The following is a 21,701-nucleotide window of genomic DNA, read 5'->3' on the forward strand; positions in this document are numbered from 1 at the left end:
TGAAACAATTTAGATCAGAGGGACCAGGATAGCCAGCTGGGGGATGACCTGCCTGCTGGAGGATGTTCTGTCGGTATGTGGCGTATTACCGTGTGGAAAATATGCTTCAGCTGGTGGAGCTAGGGTGCTGTCTTGGAGGATATCCGGCGCCACTATGACCATGATGCGAGTGATGATGCCCTCTGTCACCCATGTCTTCAACACAAAACCGTTGGTACCTAGCAGACAGACAGTTAAGCATTATAGGAGACAAAAACATACATCAGATTGATTAAATCAAGAGACAAAATAAAATCAAACAATAAACAATATATTGATTCTAAGAACAACGCTTCCCAAATAAATATATTTGTGGCCACCCCATTTAGTCTATCAGTTGGAAAAGAAAACAAATATTCAACCAAATTATAAATGGACCAACTCCATATTTAGCACCCCAATCAACTCAAAGAAGAGGATTAATACCAGCTACCAAAAGAAGAGAGTACTCGAATGAATTGGAAGGTCCCAGTGCATGAATACAACCTGTAACAAAATTAATCATCCAAGTAATAATACGATCCAGCACATTTTTGCTCCCTATCCTTGGTCGAATCCAGTTTGTTGATTCTCGGGCGAAAATTAGTCGGGTCCCGCCTAAATGTGATGTCCAGATGCTGCATAAAATGCATTCAAAAGAAGATTACTAACAGAAAGAAAGAATATTCCCCAAACAAGTTTAAAACGGAAAGAAAAGGACTATCAGCTAATATTGACTAGTGAGCAAGGACATTCTCTCAAGTAAAAGTTCTGATAAAAGTGGAAATGTTTTAGATCAAATTCATTAAAGTTTTCTTAATTCCTTCTTTCCTTCCTTCTAATGAAGGACAGATGGCAAACAACAAAAACAAGAAAAAAGTTAGCAAGGCTTACGGATAAGAAAAGATTCATTCCAGCCAACAATGACTGAGGCGCATTTGCCGTACAATCCATTGAGGGCCTCCCATCATAGACAATGACCCTATCTGCCAAATATGTTGCCATTATGAAATCACGCTCCACCACAAATGCAGTCTTCTTCGCATGAAGGATAAATCTTTTAATGACTTTTGAAGCAACAATACGCTGCTCAGAGTCGAGATATGCACTTGGTTCATCTATCAGATAAATGTCCGCAGGCTGCACGAACCAACAGGTTTCAAGTTAGATTACAAGCATATATTAACTACAGTGATAGTCCAAGTGATGTGCTTTCTGAAAGAAAACATCTTTTGTTTTGATTGTGATTACAAAAACTTCTGACTCAACTTCAAGGTTTGCCTTGCAAACAAGTCCCTCAAAAAACAAAAAGAAAAAAAGTAACTCCATAAAGACAACAAAACCAAACCCATGTTTACTAAACAATTCACAAGACCAAAAGTTTCAACTGTTTCGATCAATAACAATCATGTCTTGTTTCAGTTATCGTAACTGGACCAGATACTTTGACATGCGAACACACCCAAACATGCAATATTGTAACCAATCAATTTACGTTGAAAAAAAAAAAGAAGTACAAGAAATATAACAAAGCATAAAGAAGAAAAGGCAGAAACCGGAGGGAAATGTAAAACAAAGCCAAGCATCTCCAAACTGAAAGACCAAACCCCTAAGAAAATCAGAAAATTAACTACTCCAAAAATGTCCACAAGTGTGTCCAGCAACAGCATTTGGATTGGTCCCAACTCTCTTGATTACTTTTGAGAGATACCAAACTATGGTAAAATGGAAGAGCAGCTTTTAAAGCCCTATAATGTTAACCATATAGAAGACCACACAGCATAAAGCAAAGTTCGATAGACATAAGCTTTCAAAACCAGGGACTAAACGGAGCTGGAGAAATATATCTAATCAATAGGTTTCCGACTGATTCCATATCTAATACTCTACAAATAGATTCCTCATCATCATCCTTGCCTCTGTCTCATATAAATTTGGTCAGCCTTGTCTTTTCCATTTTTTTCTAAAACAATCAATGTCTCCTATTATATTTAATTTCTTTAATATGACTTCTAAAAACTTCATCCCACATGAGTTTTGGTCAGCATCTTTGTTTCTTACTTTCTATACAAACAGATCTACCTTTTCTTACCGGAGCATCCATCGATATGACCATACTACTTTCTCTAATCTTAACACTCCTAAATTCTCCCACACATTTGTAATTAATCCAATCCATTCTAGTCACTCCTACCAACCATCTTAACATTCTCATTTCAACTACAGGAATGTAATGTTCTCTCTCTCTCTCTCTCTAAACGTCCAAAATTATACTCCATATAGTTAGCTGGCCTAATAACCTTCTATAGATTTTCCTTTTTAACTTATTTGGTATTCATTTTTTTCATAGAATACCACTAGTTTGTCTCCATTTTATCCACTCTACTCCAATCTTACTCATACATCATTATCTATCTCTCCGACATGTTGTATAGTTGACCCTATATATAGCAATTACTATTTTAAGAAACCTATTGGTCTCGGATTGTGACAGCTATATTTTCGTCCTTTATTACTTTATTAAACTTACATGCCATATGTTCTGTGGCCTACTAATTTTTAGGCTTTTCCCTTTGAAGACATTTCGCCGTATTTCTAATTTTACTGTTAATGATTCCTTAGAACTTAGAAGTATCCAATAGAACTATGTCATAAACAGACAACGTGCACCATGAAATGCCCTCTAGGATATTTTTCGTTATTTCATCTAAAACTACTATAAATAAATGTGGACCTAATACCGACTCTTGGTGTAATCCTACTTTTATAAAGAAACCACTAGTCTCTCCGCATATTATAGGAACTCTAGTCTTTGTGTCTCACTAATATCCTGAATAAGATTTATAAGTTTTGTAGGGACTTGTTTTCTTTGTAAAGCCCACCAAATTGGGCATTCTATGTGAATATATGACCATTGACATTTTGATCAAAAAACCTTAAGCCTCCCACTATCTTGACTCCTCGAATACAAAACCAGCTGCAGGTTCTGAACAGCTAACAAAGAAAGACTAGAGCGAACAAGGTGAAATTTTAACCAGGGATCACGATCGATAATAAACAAAAGAGGAGAACATTGAGATTCAAAAAAATAATGAAGTCCCCCAAAACAAAGCTCAACCTATTGTCCCAATCTCCCTCCTTTTCATGGTTATCAACAGTTCAACCCCCTCTTTACATGAACGTTAAAAATGACATTAACCTTTCCTTTTTGTTGCAGCTAAGGATATATTTAACAGATCCATGATATTAAAAATCTGCATTGCTTTTTCCAGAAAACAGATTGCATAATCATTTTGCTTCCAGTGAAATTGAACTCCTGATGAACCTACCACCATTCTTTTTTTTATTATCTTCTATCCCATTCTTTATCTAAATTTTTAATATAATTTTTTTTTCCTAAATCTAGCCATATGTCTACTTTCAGCCCTTCTATTTTATTTTAAGTAGATTGAATATCTGTTCCAAAGCTCATGGAAACAATTATATGTGGATGCCAAACTTGAGCAGATCATAGGACTAACGGATCAGTTTCCACGCACTTGTTCCATGCAAAAATGCTTCAATCTCCCGCACCATGACTTACCTAACCCTCTTCCCATTACCCAAAGACAACAAAGCTCTGTAGGAAGATGAAGCTTACCAAAATATTCATAAAAAAAAAAAGAGAGAGAAAAGAAAAAGAAAACAAGTAGCCAATTTTCCGGCAAGTAGCCAATTTTCCGGCATTCTTAATTTACAAATTGGACTACAATCAGTTCAGCACCACCACTGCGGTTCAAAGCCCAACGAAAAACCAATGCAATGTGGCACTGATTGCATAGAAATGTTATCGGTACAATATCAGATAAATCAACCATGAACTAGTGCAGGACAAAGTACTTTAGCTACAGCAGAATAATATTCTCAAAGAGAAAGGAAAAGGAAAATAAAAGGAGACAAATTATCTACTTTCCCTTTAAATAGAAAAAAGAATTAAATATTGTTTAATTTCTTTGGCTTTCAATAGATCCATCTCTTAACTCTTATTTCTATCATTCTTTCTCACCTTATATTGTGTGCATGCATTTATATATAATTTGCTGATGTAAAAATTCATTGATCTCTAGTAAATTATTTTCACTAGTTTGAGCAAAATTTTGGATTTTGATTTAACAAATTCCATGATTAGTTAAAAATTTCTGGGGAGACTCGTGGTTAGTCAAATTAGTTTCATCATGGATTGGGAACCTGTCAGGGTATGGGACTTGAACCATGTCAAGAGGGGCCCAGATGGTGTTTGCCAGATACCCAACCTGTCACTATTGCTAACCAGAGTTGGTCCAGTTAACCCGGCAATCAACAACATATGCTACTGACAGCAAAAAATGCACCACAACGACAGCAAAAATTACACAAGAACGAGAAATATTTACCTTCCCAAGGCACAGACACAATGCAACTCTCTGCAACTCCCCACCAGAAAGATTTACAACTTCTTGATCCATTAATCGCTCAATTTGAAGAGGCTTCATGACGTCTGACACAAACTGAGGGTGCATACATGAATCACGTATTTTTTGATGGAGTAGGTCCCTGACTGAAGATTTAAATCTTTTGGGGCTTGTAAGAAACATTGAACTCAGGAATCTCGACATCAGAATCTTCAACGGTATCGGGCTTCAATAAACCAGCCTGCAGTTTTGACCAGTAAAACAGCTCAGGCCTTCATGGTATGTAATAACTAAAACAACAATTCATTTTAAAGAAAACAGAGTGACAAAAATAATACCAGCATGCGAATAAATGTTGTCTTCCCTGTTCCATTCTCACCGAGCATTACAATAATCTGGGAATCAGTAAATTCACCCTCTATCACACGAAGCTTGAAATTACCCAGAGTTTTACTCATTGTTGGGTATTTGTATCGTGCATATGTTTCAATTTCCTCAGCGCTTTCCTCCGGAGTCTCGGCAACCTGGGGGAGAACAAAAGTGAAGTAAATAGTACCACAGCTGCGTTAAGACACTCCATATATTTGACAATTTTACCTTAAAAGTAAGAGATTCATCCCGAAAACGCAGGTTCTCTGTGGGAACAAATCCGGCCAAAAATATATTAATTCCTTCTCTGACAGAAAAGGGAAGGGTTACAACTCCATATGCGCCAGGCTTCCCATAGAGGCAGCAAATGAAATCAGATAAGTAATCTAGGACGCTAAGGTCATGCTCCACGACAATTACATAGCTGAAAGTGTCAACAACACTAGCAGTTAATTTTGAAGCTTCAAAAGAAGTAAACAAAATACGTAAAGACTCAATACAATATGAAATAGCTATGAAGTAAACCTATTTATTTGTCCTGAGCAACGATCGGACAACTTGAGCAGCTTTAAGTTTGACATCGAGATAACTTGAAGGTTCATCAAACATATATATCTCGGCATTCTGGATTGCTACGACAGCAATAGCAAATCTCTGAAGCTCCCCACCAGACAAATCCCCTACGTTACGGTCAATAACCTGGTTGACCTGAAGATCATGACATAGCTCTGCCTTCATACCTCTCTCATCATTTTGGTGAAGCACCTGCCCAACATTGCCTCTTACATCTTTCGGAATGTTACCAACATACTGGGGCTTGATAAGTGCCTATTGAACAATAAAATACATCGTTAATGGGACAAGTAAATATATGATTTGAAAAATATAGCGATTGATGTCATGAACATATAGATGACCAACATTTTAGGAAACAATTAATGCCAAAGATTAGAACAAAATGACCAGTCTTCATTGTAACTTGTGCATAATTTTTCAGGACTCTAATTGAACAAAATGATTAGAATATTTTCCACACTTCAAAATTCTATCATTTACAGCTTTAGAAGTCTATGAATTCACAATGCACGTGTATAAGAAAATTTTAAAGCAGGATGATTCAGCCATGGAAAAGAGTGACAATCAGATTGCCTCCCTTTCTTAACCAGAATGGTGAAGATTCCACTATATCACAAGGAGGTGCATTAGAAGGCCTAAAGTCCACACACTATGGCCTAGCCTCAGCGAACCAGTTGCAAGTTAAGAAGCTTAGATGAACACTGATACAAATCGATCAGAATTACGATGTGGGGGAGAAAAAAGAAAGAAGGAGAGCTATAGAAACTACGAATATTTCTGACAGAAAATTAGGTCAGTGACATAGTTAAATTGGTAAGTTTTTACATGTAATTAGATAATAGATTACAAAAACCTCACCAGAGCGACCCTTTAGTCCACTTCATAACATTTGAACATCCAACATGTGAAAAGTGAAAGCCTTCGTAACTTCATATTTTTTCGATTTCTTCTAACAGACCAGTTTACATTATACTTGTATAAAAAAAAAAACCAGCTCTCTTTAATCTTCAAATTTTTTTTTTTAAAAAAAAAAACGATTATCAATTTTTATATTAGTTTTTCAGTGCATGGATGCAGCTAGATCAAGTCACACTATTATTTATAATGTATTCCAGTATCTGTATCAACGTGCAAAACTTGCACAACAATAAAGAATCTCTAAACCATGAGAAAACAGATTCAATACTTAGCTTATTACTATGTTTAGATAATGAATTACAGATCCAGAGTAGATGCAACTGATTCCACACATTACAAGTGGTACAACAATCAGCCGATACCTTAAACATTTCTACGCCATAAAACAGAGAAATAAAGGGATAAGGTAGTGAAATGCCCACTTAAGCTAAGCATATGCTTTAAAATCTTGAAACAAACTCAGTTAACAAAAAAAATCCATTGGACCTTGACAAGTAAAAGAGGCTAAACAAACATCATTAGAAATCTCAATTCAGAAGGCACCTTCAAATTATCCTCCAGGATACGCGTAAAATAACACTGCAGTTCAGACCCTCGGAAGTACGTTAGGATTTCCTGCCAATCTGGTGGATTCGAAGATAATAAAAGGTAAACATGTATAGATTTTAAAAAATAAAATAATAATAATAATAAATAAATTAGTAAGATAGCCAAGAGAATTACATTGAAACGGCCCAGATTAGGTTTCAATTTTCCAGCCAAAACTTTAAGGGCAGTTGACTTCCCAATACCATTAGTTCCAACCAATCCAAGAACTTGCCCGGGCCTTGGGACTGGTAACCTGCAATTGAAATTTTCCTCAAATCCAAACAACAAAAAATTGGAAGCACTCATTATATAGGAACTGCAGTTGTAAATTAACCTGTGCAATTTGAAGGTGTTAGGGCCATAGCGATGGGTTGTATCTTTATCCAAGTCTTTTGGCAAATTAATGATATGGATTGCTTCAAATGGGCATTTCTTCATCAGCATATTAAACAAATATTAGCCTAAACATCCTGTTAATAGCTAGTAGGCAACACAATATTCACAAAAAATGGACTTATTGTATTTGACATGCCTTAACACAAATACCACATCCAATGCACAACTCCTCAGAGATAAAAGAAATCTAAGATGCTGGAGTGACCTCAATACAAAGTTTACCTGCAGGTATATAGAAGCCATGGGTCAAAGAAACAATACATCGATAGCACAAAGCAAGTCTAATGAGCACTGCAATCTGCCTTCCTTTTCTAATTTAAGTAGAAGGACGCATGATTAGACACATTCCTTAACAATAATAATCTGCCCTTAGTTACAAATACAAATATATATCCTGAAGCCCAATTTAGGAAACTAGCCTCGCATGTGCACTAAAAGTACTACAATTGAATAATCTCACAGAAAATTGCAAATGACCCAACTCTCATATGTAATCTGTTGTATGTAAAATATGTAAATAAAAAGTTATTTACATAATGGTTCCTGCACCAATTATGGATAGGGTGTCTCTCCCCCGGTCATACTTGAGTATCACATCGTAGACCCCCACCCCAACTCTATCTTCCTTATCAGTGAACCGGAACATAGTGCGTAGGTACTCTTCGATGCAGACCCCTTCGTTCGTGTAACATCCCTAGTACGAGCATTATTGCGATTAGATGGCCTCTACAAAGACTGCAAAACCTAAAAGGGACGAAGAAAGAGTAAATCCATCAACAAGGGCGGATAAAGCGGTTTCGCACTAAATTTACATGTCAAAATCTGTCCGTCTCATAGACTTGATCTATCATCGGATATACGCTATATCTTTTCGTTTATTATGAATTGCCTCTGCCTCCAGTGGACTCTGTAATGAGGAGTGTGAATTTGGCCTGTTTGATCAAGTTGAAAGCCATATATATTACATATACAAAACCTACCTGGGTTAAGATCGATCTGTCCTGAAGTGGTCGAGGAAGTATATATTATAGCAATCGCGCTTGGAGTACAAATGAAAGGAGTGGAACAAAGTGTCGTGTCATGGGTATTGAAAATCTTATAGGTTCCCAATTTTAAAGCCTCCTCATAGCACATCACACATTAAGTACTCTCGTTTATTGACTAGTATATATATTGAACGCGTGTGATGAAAAGAAGAGAGCGAAACCTTGAGAGCCAAGAAAGAGCGTACGCATGTAAGGCCAGCAAATTATTCACTGTCAGAAACAATTTTCAATATAAACACAAATTATTCACCTTTTTTTTATTATTACTATGTTTTTCCTTCTTTTGGCGCTATTCCTTGTCCAGTAAGGACTCTTAATTACAATATCAAATTAGAAACAATTTTCAATCTAAACACAAATTTACCTTAATTTTTGGAGGATGGTTTGATAGTTAATAAACATATCTGTAATTTTTTTTTGGCAAGTATATTATATTTATACTACACTTTATTTTTTTATTTTTCTTTTGCGCTATTCCGTGTCCAATAAGGACTCTTAATTAGAGATGAACTTAGGAACAATTTTCAATATAAACACAAAATTTACTCTAATTTTGGGAGGATGGTTTATGGTTAATAGAAATATTTTTAATCTTTTGGCAAAACTATTTTATAATTTATACTACACTTTATTTTATTTTATATTTTCTTAGTCTTGATTAGAGATGAATTAAGACACATCTCTCACTTGATTATGAAAAGGGTTCGTATGTTTTTTTTATTTTTATTTTTAATAGGGAGGTTTTCCTCAACAATACTTATTATCTCTACTTAAATATAATATATATATATATATATATATGTTTTTTTCCTAATTTTGGGAGGATGGTTTGATGGTTAATAGACAAATTTTTAATCTTTTGGCAAGCGTATTTTATAATTTATACTACACTTTATTTTATTTTATATTTTCTTAGTCTTTTGATTATGAAAAGGGTTCATTTGTTTTTGTTTTTTTTATTTTTATTTTTTTTAATAGGGAGGTTTTCCTCAACAATACTAATTATCTCTACTTAAATATAATATATATATATATATATATATATTTATTTATTTATTTATTTTTCGTACTCACACACACTTGTCCCTGTTGATATTTGAACCCTGACCTCCTATCGGGAAGTACTAGGTTGGCTCGTTGGTAATATAGTAATAGGTACCTACTATGTTATTATACTATATTTAGATTCAGATTCTAAGAGGGCACATAAAGCATTTGTTATTTGAAACATATTTGATTTAGTTTTCTAAAAAAAAAAAAGTTTAAAATTTCTGAGAAAAGAAAAAAATATATATAAAAAAATAAAAAAATATGAATAGTAATTTCAAAAAATAAACTAGTTTTTGAACTTCTTTCATTTTAATCAAGCATAAGCATGATTCCCCAGGAATTGACATTGAGCATCACTGATAGTCTAATAACAATCACTTGAGACTCCAATTCACCAGACCATAGAGAATTAAGAGGGTTGTGATGTTTTTTGACTTTCTTCACTCTCTTTCAATTGTCAGAGAAAAAGCACTTCCTGTTGATTCATATTTGAACTTGTGGATTGTAGGGATAGAATAAAAAATAAAAAAAGGAAAGAAAAAGCGATGTTTCATTTTTCTAACACTTGCATAATTTAACAAACAAACAAAAAAAAAAATATATATATATATATATAGGACTTGCATGTGTAATGACAAATATCAATTAGGCTTCTTGATATGGAAAATTTTTTACATGGTTCGGGCTACATTGGTCCCAAACAATCATAATTCAATACGCAAATAAAAAAACTGAATAAAGTTACGCATTTACTTGCGTGTAATCCCGGACCATATAATAATTTTTGATTGATATGGCACTCCTCCAAGCCCTCTCCCTCAAAAAGCCATGAATATACAACCATGCAACCAAAATAATTATTTGGTAAATGCCAGCTAGAGTTATTTTGAACAACAATTATTGTTTACATATTGATGAATACTATACATCTTGGATACAATTTCAAGAGGCCTAAATGATTCATGTAATATATAAACCATAGAAGAAAAAAAGAAAAACATCCCAAATGGAACTTTATTTTGATACATCAAGCCAACAGTGTGGTAATGAACATCCATCGAAGTCCTGTCCATTACCTTATTCATATAACCAGAATCAGAAACCGTAGTCAATGCATTCAGTTGAGGAACACTAAATTACTTCCACTTCTTGAACTTCCCTCCATGTCCATGCTTCCCATACTTGCCACCATGCTTGCCGTGCTTGAATTTCCCATGCCCACGTGTATGGCCAGCACCGTGTCCATAGTGAGCAACACCATGTCCATATCCAGGTGCGGCTCCATATCCGGGTGCTGCTCCATATCCAGGTCCAGGTGCAGCTGCATAAGCAGGTGCAGCTGCATAAGCAGGTGCAGAACCATGTCCATGTCCATGCCCATGTCCGTGTTTATGTCCTTTATGTCCGTGTTTATGTCCTTTGGCAACGTGGTGAACACCATAAGCAGCTGCTGCAGCTGCAGCACCCCCCATTAGCATTGTCCCAATGCCACGATCTGAAAAATAAATGTCCAGGTGACTCAGCATTCATAGCAATCAAAATCTAATTAGCAACATAATATCCCTCACATAATCAAGGCAGTATAACACTCCACACTTGACCTATAATGTGTAGGACAATATTTCTCCATATCAAAAATTGCAGCACAGAGACAATCATGTGTACCAATATTCACTAAAATGAAACGCATTTTTTTGGCACTTGCAGAGGTCTCTATCTTTTTATTCATTTGAAGAATGTGCAGAAGGGTATTCATGTCAAGGTGCAAAGAAACTTCTAATATAATCGTTATTTTTGTTGCTGTTTAACCCTCTATTTTTTTTCTCCATGCTTATACACACAGTAAGAGCAAATCATATACAGAAATATGTAGCTACATTTCCATGTCTAGACCTCAAACAGTTGATCAACACTTCCAGAAACCCTATGCTTGTGTCAAAACCAAACTCATGTCTTTGTTCACAATTCACAAAAGCTGCCGACTAAACACCACGAATCTACAAAACTCATGGCCACTGTCTACTGAGATAAAAAAAGCCTAGAAGAAATGTAAGGTGATCTAGACAAACTGGAACTTGCTCTTCAACTCAATCACGTCTTTGCTATTGTCAAAAATTACGTAATCATTCTTATCCCAAAAAAGGTGTACATATTAATGTATCATAGCACACTGACATGGTGTATCTTGGCTGTGAAAATATGTTTCTCGATTTTCACATTTCCATGAAAGCATCACATGGAAAGCATTTGGAGGCAAAAACAGCTTTTCTAATCATGCAGAGCTGTTTTCACATATAACTGCAATTATGAAACAATTTGGTAAATATACCTGCATTATTTGGGTCAGAACCACCAGGATAGCCAGCTGGGGGATAGCCTTCTGGAGGATGTCCTGTTGGTGGGTAATCACCTGGCGGATGGCCATGTGGAGGATATGCTTCAGCTGGTGGAGGATGCTGTCCGGGAGGATATCCTCCGCCACCATGACCGTGATGTCCTCTGTCACTCATGTCTTCAATACAAAACTGTTACTACCTAGCAGACAGACAGTTGACATATTATAGGTGACAAAAATATACATCAGATTGATTAAATCAAGAGACAAAATTAAATTAAACAATAAACAATATATTGATGCTAACAACAACCCATCCCAAATAAATATATTTGTGGCCACCCCATTTAGCATATCAGTTCGATTAGAAAACAAATATTCAACCAAATTACAAATGGAACAACTCCATATTTAGGTGAACCCCATTCGCCGATCAACCCAAAACCAAAATAATTACTTCTATTTTATTTATTTTTGTACATCTATATATATGTGTTGTTATACTCACATGGTCCACAAATGCTCATTATGGGGCTCGAACCCTCACTCCCCTCTGGGAGGAGAGATTATACCACCTTGGCCAATAACCTGGTGATTATATATCTTTAAAAAATTGTCTACTCTAGCAGTCACCTTACCATTCAATGCAAGAAAAGGAAAGGGAATGGAGCCCCTACTTTTTCTTTAATTGATAGCTGGACAGGATGGATTTGAATCTAACAGGGGAACAAGGCCCCTAAATTAATTTAATTAAATAAAAAAATAAAAGCAAACAAACATACAGACGGCTCAGTAACTTGAGCACAATAGAAAAATTAAACCCTCTCTTGTTAGACGGTAATAATTCACATCCGGTAAGCTGCACTTTATGCAAATTTAATCTACAGCAACTTTCTAGTCAAACCGAATGACAAGAAGATGGCCCCAGAAAACAGTATAATTTGCAATTATTTCTTCTCTTGAGGCATTCCTTTCCTACCTGTTCATGCCTTCCTATCCTGTTGAGGAAAACCTATGTTTCAAGATAAAAGATCACCATAGATTATGCCTTATGGTGCCTGTACCATCATCTTGCAATCTGACCAACTAGGATAGCATAAGGTAAATAGTGACACCAGCAATCATGAAACTGCTATTTGTCCAACAAATTTACATCAAAGCAGACAGAGGGTAGGGGCAAGCTTCTTTTGTCCTGCTAAGTCAGAACCTTAAATCATTTCAGCCAAGCACAGACAAGCATGCTCAAGGTAAAATATGCATGCTTCCCGCGTCAATAGTGCATGAGCTTGGTGTGAATCAGATGACAATGCTGAGTTTATGGCATTTATATTACATAGCAGGACCCTAAAACTGTCTGACAACTGATCAAAAAGCCATTAACAGACTCCTGGAAATGATCAAAACCAATATCTAACGCATTCCTCTTTATTATAATTCATAACAAGATAAATCATCTTGATCCTAGTGTAGAATCTATAGATGTGCCATATACAACTTTCCTATGTTAAAAGTAAATATTTTGGTGTAAGCATATGGATCTGTGTTTTCTTGTGCACATGCACCAAAGAAATATTATGATAAAAATAAAAATAAAAAAATAAATAAAAATCACTTTTATGTATTCTCTCAAATTTCCATTTGTATTATTAGAGTGAAAAAGATCCAATATGGGTGACCAAACGAAAAGGTGCTTGGAGTACAATGCTTCTGCACTCTCTCTTTTTTTTTTCCCCCATTTTTTTTGCCAATGACTTAGCCAATGTTCCCCACTCCAACTCCTGTCCAGGGTGCATGGAGTGATAGAAACTTGTCTAGGGTTGAATTTCAGTATCTTGTATACAGTAGAAATGGTATTTTCTAAAACTCAGTACAAAGAAAATACATTGACATATGTAGAAATTGTATTTCTTTTTACCCTTTCTTCAATAAAACCAAGTAAAAACAAAACACTTCATGTCAAAGGCTAACTTCTCTTTCTTCAATTGTTTTTTAGTTCTAAAAGAAAAGGGGGGAAGTTTCTGGGCCCTCAACAAAGGGAAGTGGCAGAACAAAGATGGCATGGGTGTGTCTCAAACAATATGTTTGATTGGTGGGAATGAATGGAGGGTAGAAAGGGTGGAAAGGTGGATGGGATGAGGGAGGAGCACCCCCTGTTTGATAGATGGGAGAGCGAAAGAGGAAAAGGAAGGACGGAGGAACTTCCCTCTGTAAAGTTTTCACTTCCGCCTAAAAGAGGTAAGATATTCCCCCCATTTTTGGCCTTGTTGTCAAAATTGCTTTATTTTTACCGTATAAATGACTTTCCCATCCCTTCCCTTCCTCCTCATTTTCTTCTCACTCAACCAAACAACACAAAAGAAAATATCCTTCCTTTCCCAATGTATACTACTTCCGTCCCTCCTGCTTGTCCATCATTCCAATTTTCCATCATTCATATTTCATACCAAACAAAAGCATAGAAGAATATGACATTGTAGAATTGAAACAGCTATATATTCATAAAATATATAAATGAGATAATCGTAATCAATCCGTCAAATACACACTCCTTTGTTGTCAAATATAGACAGCATACTACCAATTAGACCATATTCAAAAGTCAAACCCATTTGGCTAGGGCAAGCATAGCATTAGGAAATCATATATATTCCTGAGGCAAAAGCATGTCCCAATCCTACTCATCTGCTCATGCTAAACCTCCGACTCACCTGCTGCTAAGCTTAAGAAGGAAGAACTGGTGATGAGCACTATCAAGAAGATCGATCAGATGCACCAACAGCATTAGAGCAACGGGCAGAAATCCAAGAGCTATAAGGCTTTCCAAGAGAAACTCTCTCAAAATGCTCTTTTTCGAGGGAAGAAATGCGCAACTAGAAATTAGTTTGAAACTTTGAAGTTTATCATTAAATAGCCTATAACCGCGGGGGAGGGGGGAATGAGGGGAATGTCACTTATCCAAGCTCAAACAAAAGGTTACAAAGAATACATGGGTTCAAAAAACAGATAGAAAATCAAGGTATTAAAAGTGTATAAACGTTTGGAACCCCCGAAAAAGCCAATATCTACAACTAAAACCCAATGAATCGTTTCGGGCTTATTGAGCTAAGTTTTTCAATTCACATAAACCAAAAATAGTAGCAACTAATTGCAGAATCCAACACATCATTTATCTTCTTTCCCCAACAACCAAACGGACTGTACTTCCCTTACAAAGAAATCAAAAAGGCTCTAGAAATTAAGAATTCAATCAAATGCATGATCATAGTTACCAGTAAGAAGATTATATTTGTTCATACACATTTGAGCGGTGAAATTTGGTTATAGGACAGATCAACAAAGAATACAAGTGTGTGTATAAATCAATAAACAGAAAGCTTACAATTTTTTCTTGAGATAGAAGCTCCAATGGCTTCTCTTGCGAAAGTGTGAATTATCAAAACAAATGGAGGGAAATTATATATAAAAATTTTTGCTATATTGAGAAGAAAGAGAAGGGGAAGCATACCGTTTCTCCTTGAGAAGCTCCAACTGCTTCGGCCGCGAATTTGTAGTTAGAATGGAAATGGATGGAGGGAACCTAAATATATATGTATATATATAGATACACATTTTTTCTATATTGATTTGAGAGAGAGAGAGGGGTTAAGCTCCAATTGCTTGGGCTGCGAAATAGTAGTTAGTCAAAATGAACGGATCGAAAATAAATATATATTTTTTCATATTCAGCATTAGATATAGAGAGAGATTACAGGAAGCTCCAACTGCTTTGGACGCGAAACTGTAAATGGTCAACGAACGGGATGAAGGATCACCTGATGCCCATCATAATAAAGTGCTTTATTTAATTTCAAGCATAAACTTAAACTTAACATGCATAAGACATGTACAAGCAACCATAAACTTAAACTTAGAATTATTATTTTTATTTTTATTTTTATTTTTATCTATGCATAAGAACAAGTGCGCAGACATGGGGATGATTTTTATATTTTTTAAATTTACTCCTTAATATTTAACCTTTATTAGGTGTAGTAGTGGGAAATTACGTCTGATTTGATTTGGTAAACAAACGATTTGATTTTACTTTTAAAATTAATAAAACTATTGGAAATGATTTTCTTCACAATTTAGATATTACAAAAGTTGAATATGCTTTCAGGTTCTAATCAATCTCGATCATATACTTGCATTGCATTAACATAAAGTTTTACGTTAAAGAAATAGATGGAGAAAGAAAGAAAATGATGGATGAGACAATTTTAAAATAAAAAAAAAAAAAAAAAACAAAACGAATGTGACATAGTATTAATTTATATATATATATATACATTTGATACCTCCACCATTGCCATTCATTTTGAGAGATAGCCCTTGGTAGAGAGAGATTTTATTTAGTTCATAAAGTTAAATTTAAGTTAATGTAATTAATTATTGCCTTATATTATAAAGTAACCTTAATCCAATAATCCACGGAGAAACGAATAGGCTTTACCAAGCGTGGGACCTTAGCGGATATGTTGGATTTTAAATTTTTAATTGCGGGCAGTCGGCTTTCATTGAATACTCTAATAGTTAGACGTCTAAAACTTTCCTATTTTGAAACTACTTGGAGGGAACAACAATCCAGGGCCTTAGCTCAAATAGTATTTCTTTTAAGTTTAATCCCCCCATTATTTTTCCCTCCAAGGTATCTGATCAACTCAAACGTGTCACAAAAGTACCAGACCGTAAAATGAAAAGATAGAATCTTCATTTCGTAGTGCATATGTTAATAATGTATGCCAAGTATCAAAATCCTCACATACTTCTGCCTCAAGTTCATACAATTTCACCGGGTTCATCCCAGAAAATAGATTCATAGAAGAGCACTCAGTATATAAACTCTCTAACTGGAGATGCATAACGTCAAAAGTTAAAACTGATCCAAAACTCAAACTAATTTTATAATTTTAGAAGTTCAGGGAAAACCAAAGAGAGCTCCCATTACAAACAAAAGTCCCACAAAGTGGGAGAGAGGCTTCAGTATTTTTGAAGCACATCTAAACCATGCACCAAAACTAACAGACGGGGGTTATGTTCAAAGACACCATAATAGTTTAAAGATAGGAATACAAGTTTTTAGAAAGCCTAGCCTAACAAATGCATCACCCAGATTTGATGAAATGTTTCGACAACAATTTCGAGATCTCCCCAAAGGTAACCTTCTCTTTCCCCTCAAATAAGACCTTCAATTTCGCATCACAGCAGATGTCTTTCTTGTTTACGGGGTCCTGCAAAGCAACATTGCTATGTCATGCCACTGCAATTATCATTAAAATACCAACTTGAAAAACAAAAAAAAGGTGAAACAAAGTATAAATTTTAACCACAAAAGTGGCAGCTATGGAAGTTTTCACACCACTCCTACCTACTTATCATTAGGCAGTCAAAAATCATTCACAGGGCATTTGACCTGGCAGCAAATTGCTAATTTATAAAATCAGTGTTTTAGTTATAATTTCAGAAGTTTGACTCCGCTAAATGAGTTTCCATCAATTGTAAAGATAAAGAGGATGTCTCACAACAGAAGTATTCAAATACTTACCTCTGTGTGTTCAACTTCTCTTTAAGACATAAAGATGGAGCGAATTTTAAGACTAAATTGAACAAAAATAACACTATTTCAATCAATAGCAATGGAAAATTGAACAAGACAGGAACCAAACCAGCACAAATTATCAACACTCGACATTATGAGCATACGGATTTTGCCACCGTGATGCGATTCTCAAAATGTTACATTTTTGTATCCATTTACTAATGGACTAAGAAATCAAAAGAACTAATTGAAGCAACCTAAAGCAAATTATGTATATCAGACCCATACCACAACAATTTCTAAAAACAACCAATAAAAACGGAAAATCGAATAAAAGATATAAACCAAACCAGCACAACAGCAGCATAACACAGATACCTGATATTATCAATTCTAAATATTTGGGGATTGCTCAGTCAGAAATCTAGACAGTAGGGCTACTAAAAGAGATCAAAAATGTGAGCCAATGGAGGTTAGTTAATAGGTTTCCTTGTTAGCTTGAAAGAAGAGAGAAATTTGGCAAAAATTATGGTGAAAGTTAACAGCTGCGTTAATGCTTTTAGCCTCAGTTCCAAAAATGTAAGAGATGCACAATTGAAATCTAAAAACAAAAAAACAAAAGAAAAAGAAACCCATTTATCTATGGGCCACCGGGGTTTTGTTTTTCGATTGGTCAATCAAGGCTATTCTCTAGCATTCAATTTTTTTTTTTTCTTTTTCATTTGGTGGGGCTAGGGGATTAAGAGCTCTCTTAGTGGGTTTCAATGAAAATAGTTGGCCAACATTTAGAAATGTTCTAATTATATTACTACAAAAATAGGTTCCATCACAAGATTGAGATTCCACTCACATTTCGAGGGAATAACTTAATAAAAATTAAAAAAATTTGTGATGGATCCGGACCAGATCGAGCCAAATGCAATCTATTTTCGGGCCTATTGGCTATGCCACACGACACTACTTACAAATGCAGTCTCACAAGGTTAGATTTAATTGTTTACCAGTAGGAAATGATAAACTTCTAAGGAGAGGATGAGCTTCTATTAATTGACTTAATAGGCTTACAAATGCATTATTAATAAATAAACAAACTATATAAGAGGAGGAGAGGTGGATGCCAACAATAACCCTTTTGCTCAAAATCCCAGGAACAAAAATCTAACATAAGGAGCAATATCATCTACACAAACCAAGAAAATCTGATGCATTCAAATGTCAGAATAAACCAACACTTTCATTGAAATGAAAAAGAAAAAGGAACAGTTGCCACATATTGAACAATAATCTAATTGAACAATAATCTAACAGAAGAAACAATATTATCTACACAAACCAAGAAAATTTGATGCATTCAAATGTCAGAATAAACCAACATATTGAAGTGAAAAACAAATAAGAAGAATAGTTGCCGCATGCTATGTTTAGTAGCTGGCTTTCTTATTGGCCATTAAAGAGAGAGGACAAAGAAACAAAACATAATATCAATGCAATAGCTAAAACACAATATTATTAGGAAAAAAACTCAAAACTAATTTCTAAATACATCAAACTATGCATAAAGTCATTTACACAAAACAAAGTAGTTACCTAGAAGCAAGAACATTATCCCATGACGTGGTAACACTAAAATCACATATGGAGTGTGGAATTGAATCATGTCAGTATGTCACATGTATATAGATAATGTGTGTGTATATATATATATATGTTCCTCTTCTCTTTTACTCAATATTTTTTTATAAGTTCATTCATTTGAATATTTAAACAGAGAATTGAAATAGGAAAAAAAAAAATAATAAAAACACATGTAATAGGTCAAAACAGTTTTGCAAAGAGAAAAACATAAAGCTATTATCAATCCATCTACCTATACATAAAGTCGTTTGAAGCTCAGTAGAAATCAAAATTATAAACAGTACAGTCAAATAAAATGCTAACAGTACAAGATAACAACTAAAAATCGCTAAGAAAGATATAATATACAGATTTAATAAAATAAAAAAATAAAAAATAAAAAAATAAAAAACTAAAATCATACAAAAATCGTGAAATGGAATCATATCACATATATGCGAGTTACGTCGGCTAACCTAGCCTCTTCCGACCATCGATTACCCTGACTCACCTCCCTCCGTGGACGAACCTTGCGGAGGAACACTTTGAGGTTGAAGTACAGTACAGTCAAATAAAACGCTAAGAGCGAAATACTACGCAATAAACAACTAAAAATCACATATATACACGTACAAAAGGTTTCAGAGAGAGAGAGAGAGAGGAAGAGACCTGGAGGTTGTTGCCCTTGATATATGCCCACAACTTCTTGACGGCCTGGGGGCGGGAAGATTCAGAGACACCGCCGAGGAACTTCCCAAGAGCCGGCGATACCGGTAAAGGCTTCAGTATGCCGACTGGCTTAGTGTCCTTCGGGATGGAAGTGGCGGAACTTTTGGCGGCCGCCATGAGAGTTCTGCAACCCTTCGCGAAAACCATTGTTGAGGTCATGTCTCTTCGCTTCTTTCTCTCACCGCCTGTAAAACCACAACACAAAAACCTAGAGAGAGAGTGAGTATCCGAGAGTGGGTGGAACAATTAGGGCTTTTTGTGTCTACTTAAATAGAGCGAGAGAGTGGGGAACAATTAGGGCTTTTTTGTGTCCTTGTTTGTTTGGAACCAAATTCTTTGTATTTTGGACTTACTAAAATAGAATTTCATTTATGTGTTTGGAATAAATTATAATTTTTAAAATAAAAATATAATTTTGTACTATTTTATTATCTCATAAATATAGGTGTATAAAACAATGTATATAATTGTCCAATTTAGACCGAACATATGAAATAGATAATTGTTGTGAAATCCAACTCAAAATCGGGTGTACGGGTCATGAACAGATCTTCTATTTGCTTCACAGAGGAAGGAATTGAGGGAAATGCTAATATTATTACGCTATACAGGGGTGATTTTATTTTTACTAAAAAGGAAAAGAAAGTGAACTAAAAAATATGCCATTTTGCACTTATTTTCTATAACAAATTAAAAACTACTTAATATATATATTTATATACATATTTTGCACTTATTTTCTATAACAAATTAAAAACTACTTAATAACTACTTAATATATATATTTATATATATATATATAAATATATATATTAAGTAGTTTTTAATTTGTTATAGAAAATAAGTGCAAAATGGCATATTTTTTAGTTCACTTTCTTTTCCTTTTTAGTAAAAATAAAATCACCCCTATATATATATATATATATATATATATAATTTTCTTTCCTACATTACGAGTAAGATGAGAAATTCTTTTCCATGTACACAAGGATTAAAGATGTCATTTTTTTTATATAATTTTTCCTTTCATTTTTATGCATTTTTATATTCCTTTGTATGCATGAGTGATATTCCATTGATATCTTTGATACTAAATAATTTTCAAAATTCTAAGACCGTTTTACAGTTTTTAATCATTTAAAATCGCTTTTAATTTTTTTAAAAAATATTACATTAGACATGTTTGGTAATAATAATAATAATCATCGCTTTAAAGAGTAGATTAATAAAAAATAAAAACTTTTTGATGAAGCTAAGGGAGCTTTTAAAATCTCAGGATAGAATTAGAATATTTTAGCTAATTATTATTATTTTTTTTTTTGACAATCTAATTCCTCTTTATTTTTAATAAATATAAACAGCTAGGAAAGAATGGAAAGATTAATTTTTTTAATTTTTTTAGAGTTTGGATAGATAGAAAGAGAAACCTAATGGAAAATTTAGTTTCCCTCGTTGAGTATTTTCCCTCAAAATTTTCCCCGCGCCGAAATTTTCATGTGAAAGAAGCCCTTATTTATTTACAGTTCCTATTTTACCTGGTATATCTTGCAAAGTTCTTCCTAAAACAACTTGTATTCTAAGGTAAGTTCTCTCCAAAACAATTTCTATTTTGAGGTAAGTTTGCAAGGCAAATTATACAAATATATATACAGAATATCAATAATAATTTAGGTAAAATTGCTCAAAATAGATCCTATCTAAGGTAAGTTCTCTCTAAAAACAACTTATATTTTGAGGTAAGTTTGCAAGGCAAATTATACAATTATATATACAGAATATCAATAATAATTTAGGTAAAATTGTTCAAAATAGATCCCGCTTCTAAATAGAAATTTTTTTTTTTTTTAAATAGTTTGTTCCATGTTGCAATTCTAATCACTCATAATCTCGTATAAATATATATATTATATGGTGAAATACTTGATTTTTCTCCCAAACATAGTATTGTCTCTTCATTTCTAATTTTTTATTTTTTTAATTTATTTATGAAAATTTATTCAAGAAAATTATTAGTTTGTTAGTTTGGATGATATGAAAGTGAAAAGAAAGTGATT

General features: G+C 34.3%; 3 protein-coding genes across 4 annotated transcripts; all 3 read right to left on the reverse strand.

Moving 5' to 3' along the window:
• Positions 1–1,000: 1,000 nt before the first annotated feature.
• On the reverse strand, positions 1,001–5,231 carry LOC132310503 (ABC transporter E family member 2). Its single transcript, XM_059808672.1, is given in 5 exon segments — positions 1,001–1,036; positions 1,039–1,158; positions 4,431–4,611; positions 4,613–4,689; positions 4,787–5,231. Coding segments are annotated over 5 exon segments (534 nt in total). The 5' UTR covers positions 4,907–5,231.
• A 4,995-nt stretch (positions 5,232–10,226) lies between these two features.
• Positions 10,227–16,529, reverse strand: LOC132308847 (glycine-rich cell wall structural protein-like). Of its 2 annotated transcripts, none has more exons than XM_059807100.1 (3): positions 15,232–16,529; positions 11,721–11,926; positions 10,227–10,886 (listed from the first exon to the last, which is right to left on the reverse strand). In XM_059807100.1, exons 2-3 carry the CDS (start codon positions 11,899–11,901, stop codon positions 10,528–10,530), a joined length of 540 nt encoding a protein of 179 aa, XP_059663083.1. In that variant the 5' UTR covers positions 11,902–11,926; positions 15,232–16,529; the 3' UTR covers positions 10,227–10,527. The 2 variants fall into 2 exon arrangements, with proteins under 2 accessions (XP_059663083.1, XP_059663084.1); XM_059807101.1 differs by lacking the exon at positions 15,232–16,529 and adding an exon at positions 15,106–15,154.
• A 116-nt stretch (positions 16,530–16,645) lies between these two features.
• On the reverse strand, positions 16,646–19,960 carry LOC132308848 (protein TRI1). Its single transcript, XM_059807102.1, has 2 exons — positions 19,588–19,960; positions 16,646–16,996 (listed from the first exon to the last, which is right to left on the reverse strand). The coding sequence occupies exons 1-2, from the start codon at positions 19,804–19,806 to the stop codon at positions 16,871–16,873; spliced, it is 345 nt and encodes a 114-aa protein (XP_059663085.1). The 5' UTR covers positions 19,807–19,960; the 3' UTR covers positions 16,646–16,870.
• Positions 19,961–21,701: the final 1,741 nt, after the last annotated feature.

This window comes from Cornus florida, unplaced genomic scaffold, assembly GCF_030987335.1.
Source record: "Cornus florida cultivar Cherokee Brave unplaced genomic scaffold, ASM3098733v1 CherokeeBrave_3.0.0_Hap2_Chr05, whole genome shotgun sequence".
Taxonomy (NCBI): Eukaryota; Viridiplantae; Streptophyta; class Magnoliopsida; order Cornales; family Cornaceae; genus Cornus; species Cornus florida.

Bases quoted from the DNA above. Each gene is read 5' to 3' on its own strand.
- LOC132308847 (XM_059807100.1), bottom strand. From the start codon at position 11,901: ATGAGTGACAGAGGACATCACGGTCATGGTGGCGGAGGATATCCTCCC. The intron at 10,887-11,720 runs GTATATTTACCA...TTTATTTTTCAG, and splicing joins TTCTGACCCAAATAATGCAG to ATCGTGGCATTGGGACAATG.
- LOC132308848 (XM_059807102.1), bottom strand. From the start codon at position 19,806: ATGACCTCAACAATGGTTTTCGCGAAGGGTTGCAGAACTCTCATGGCG. The intron at 16,997-19,587 runs GTCTCTTCCTCT...GTTGCTTTGCAG, and splicing joins TCAAGGGCAACAACCTCCAG to GACCCCGTAAACAAGAAAGA.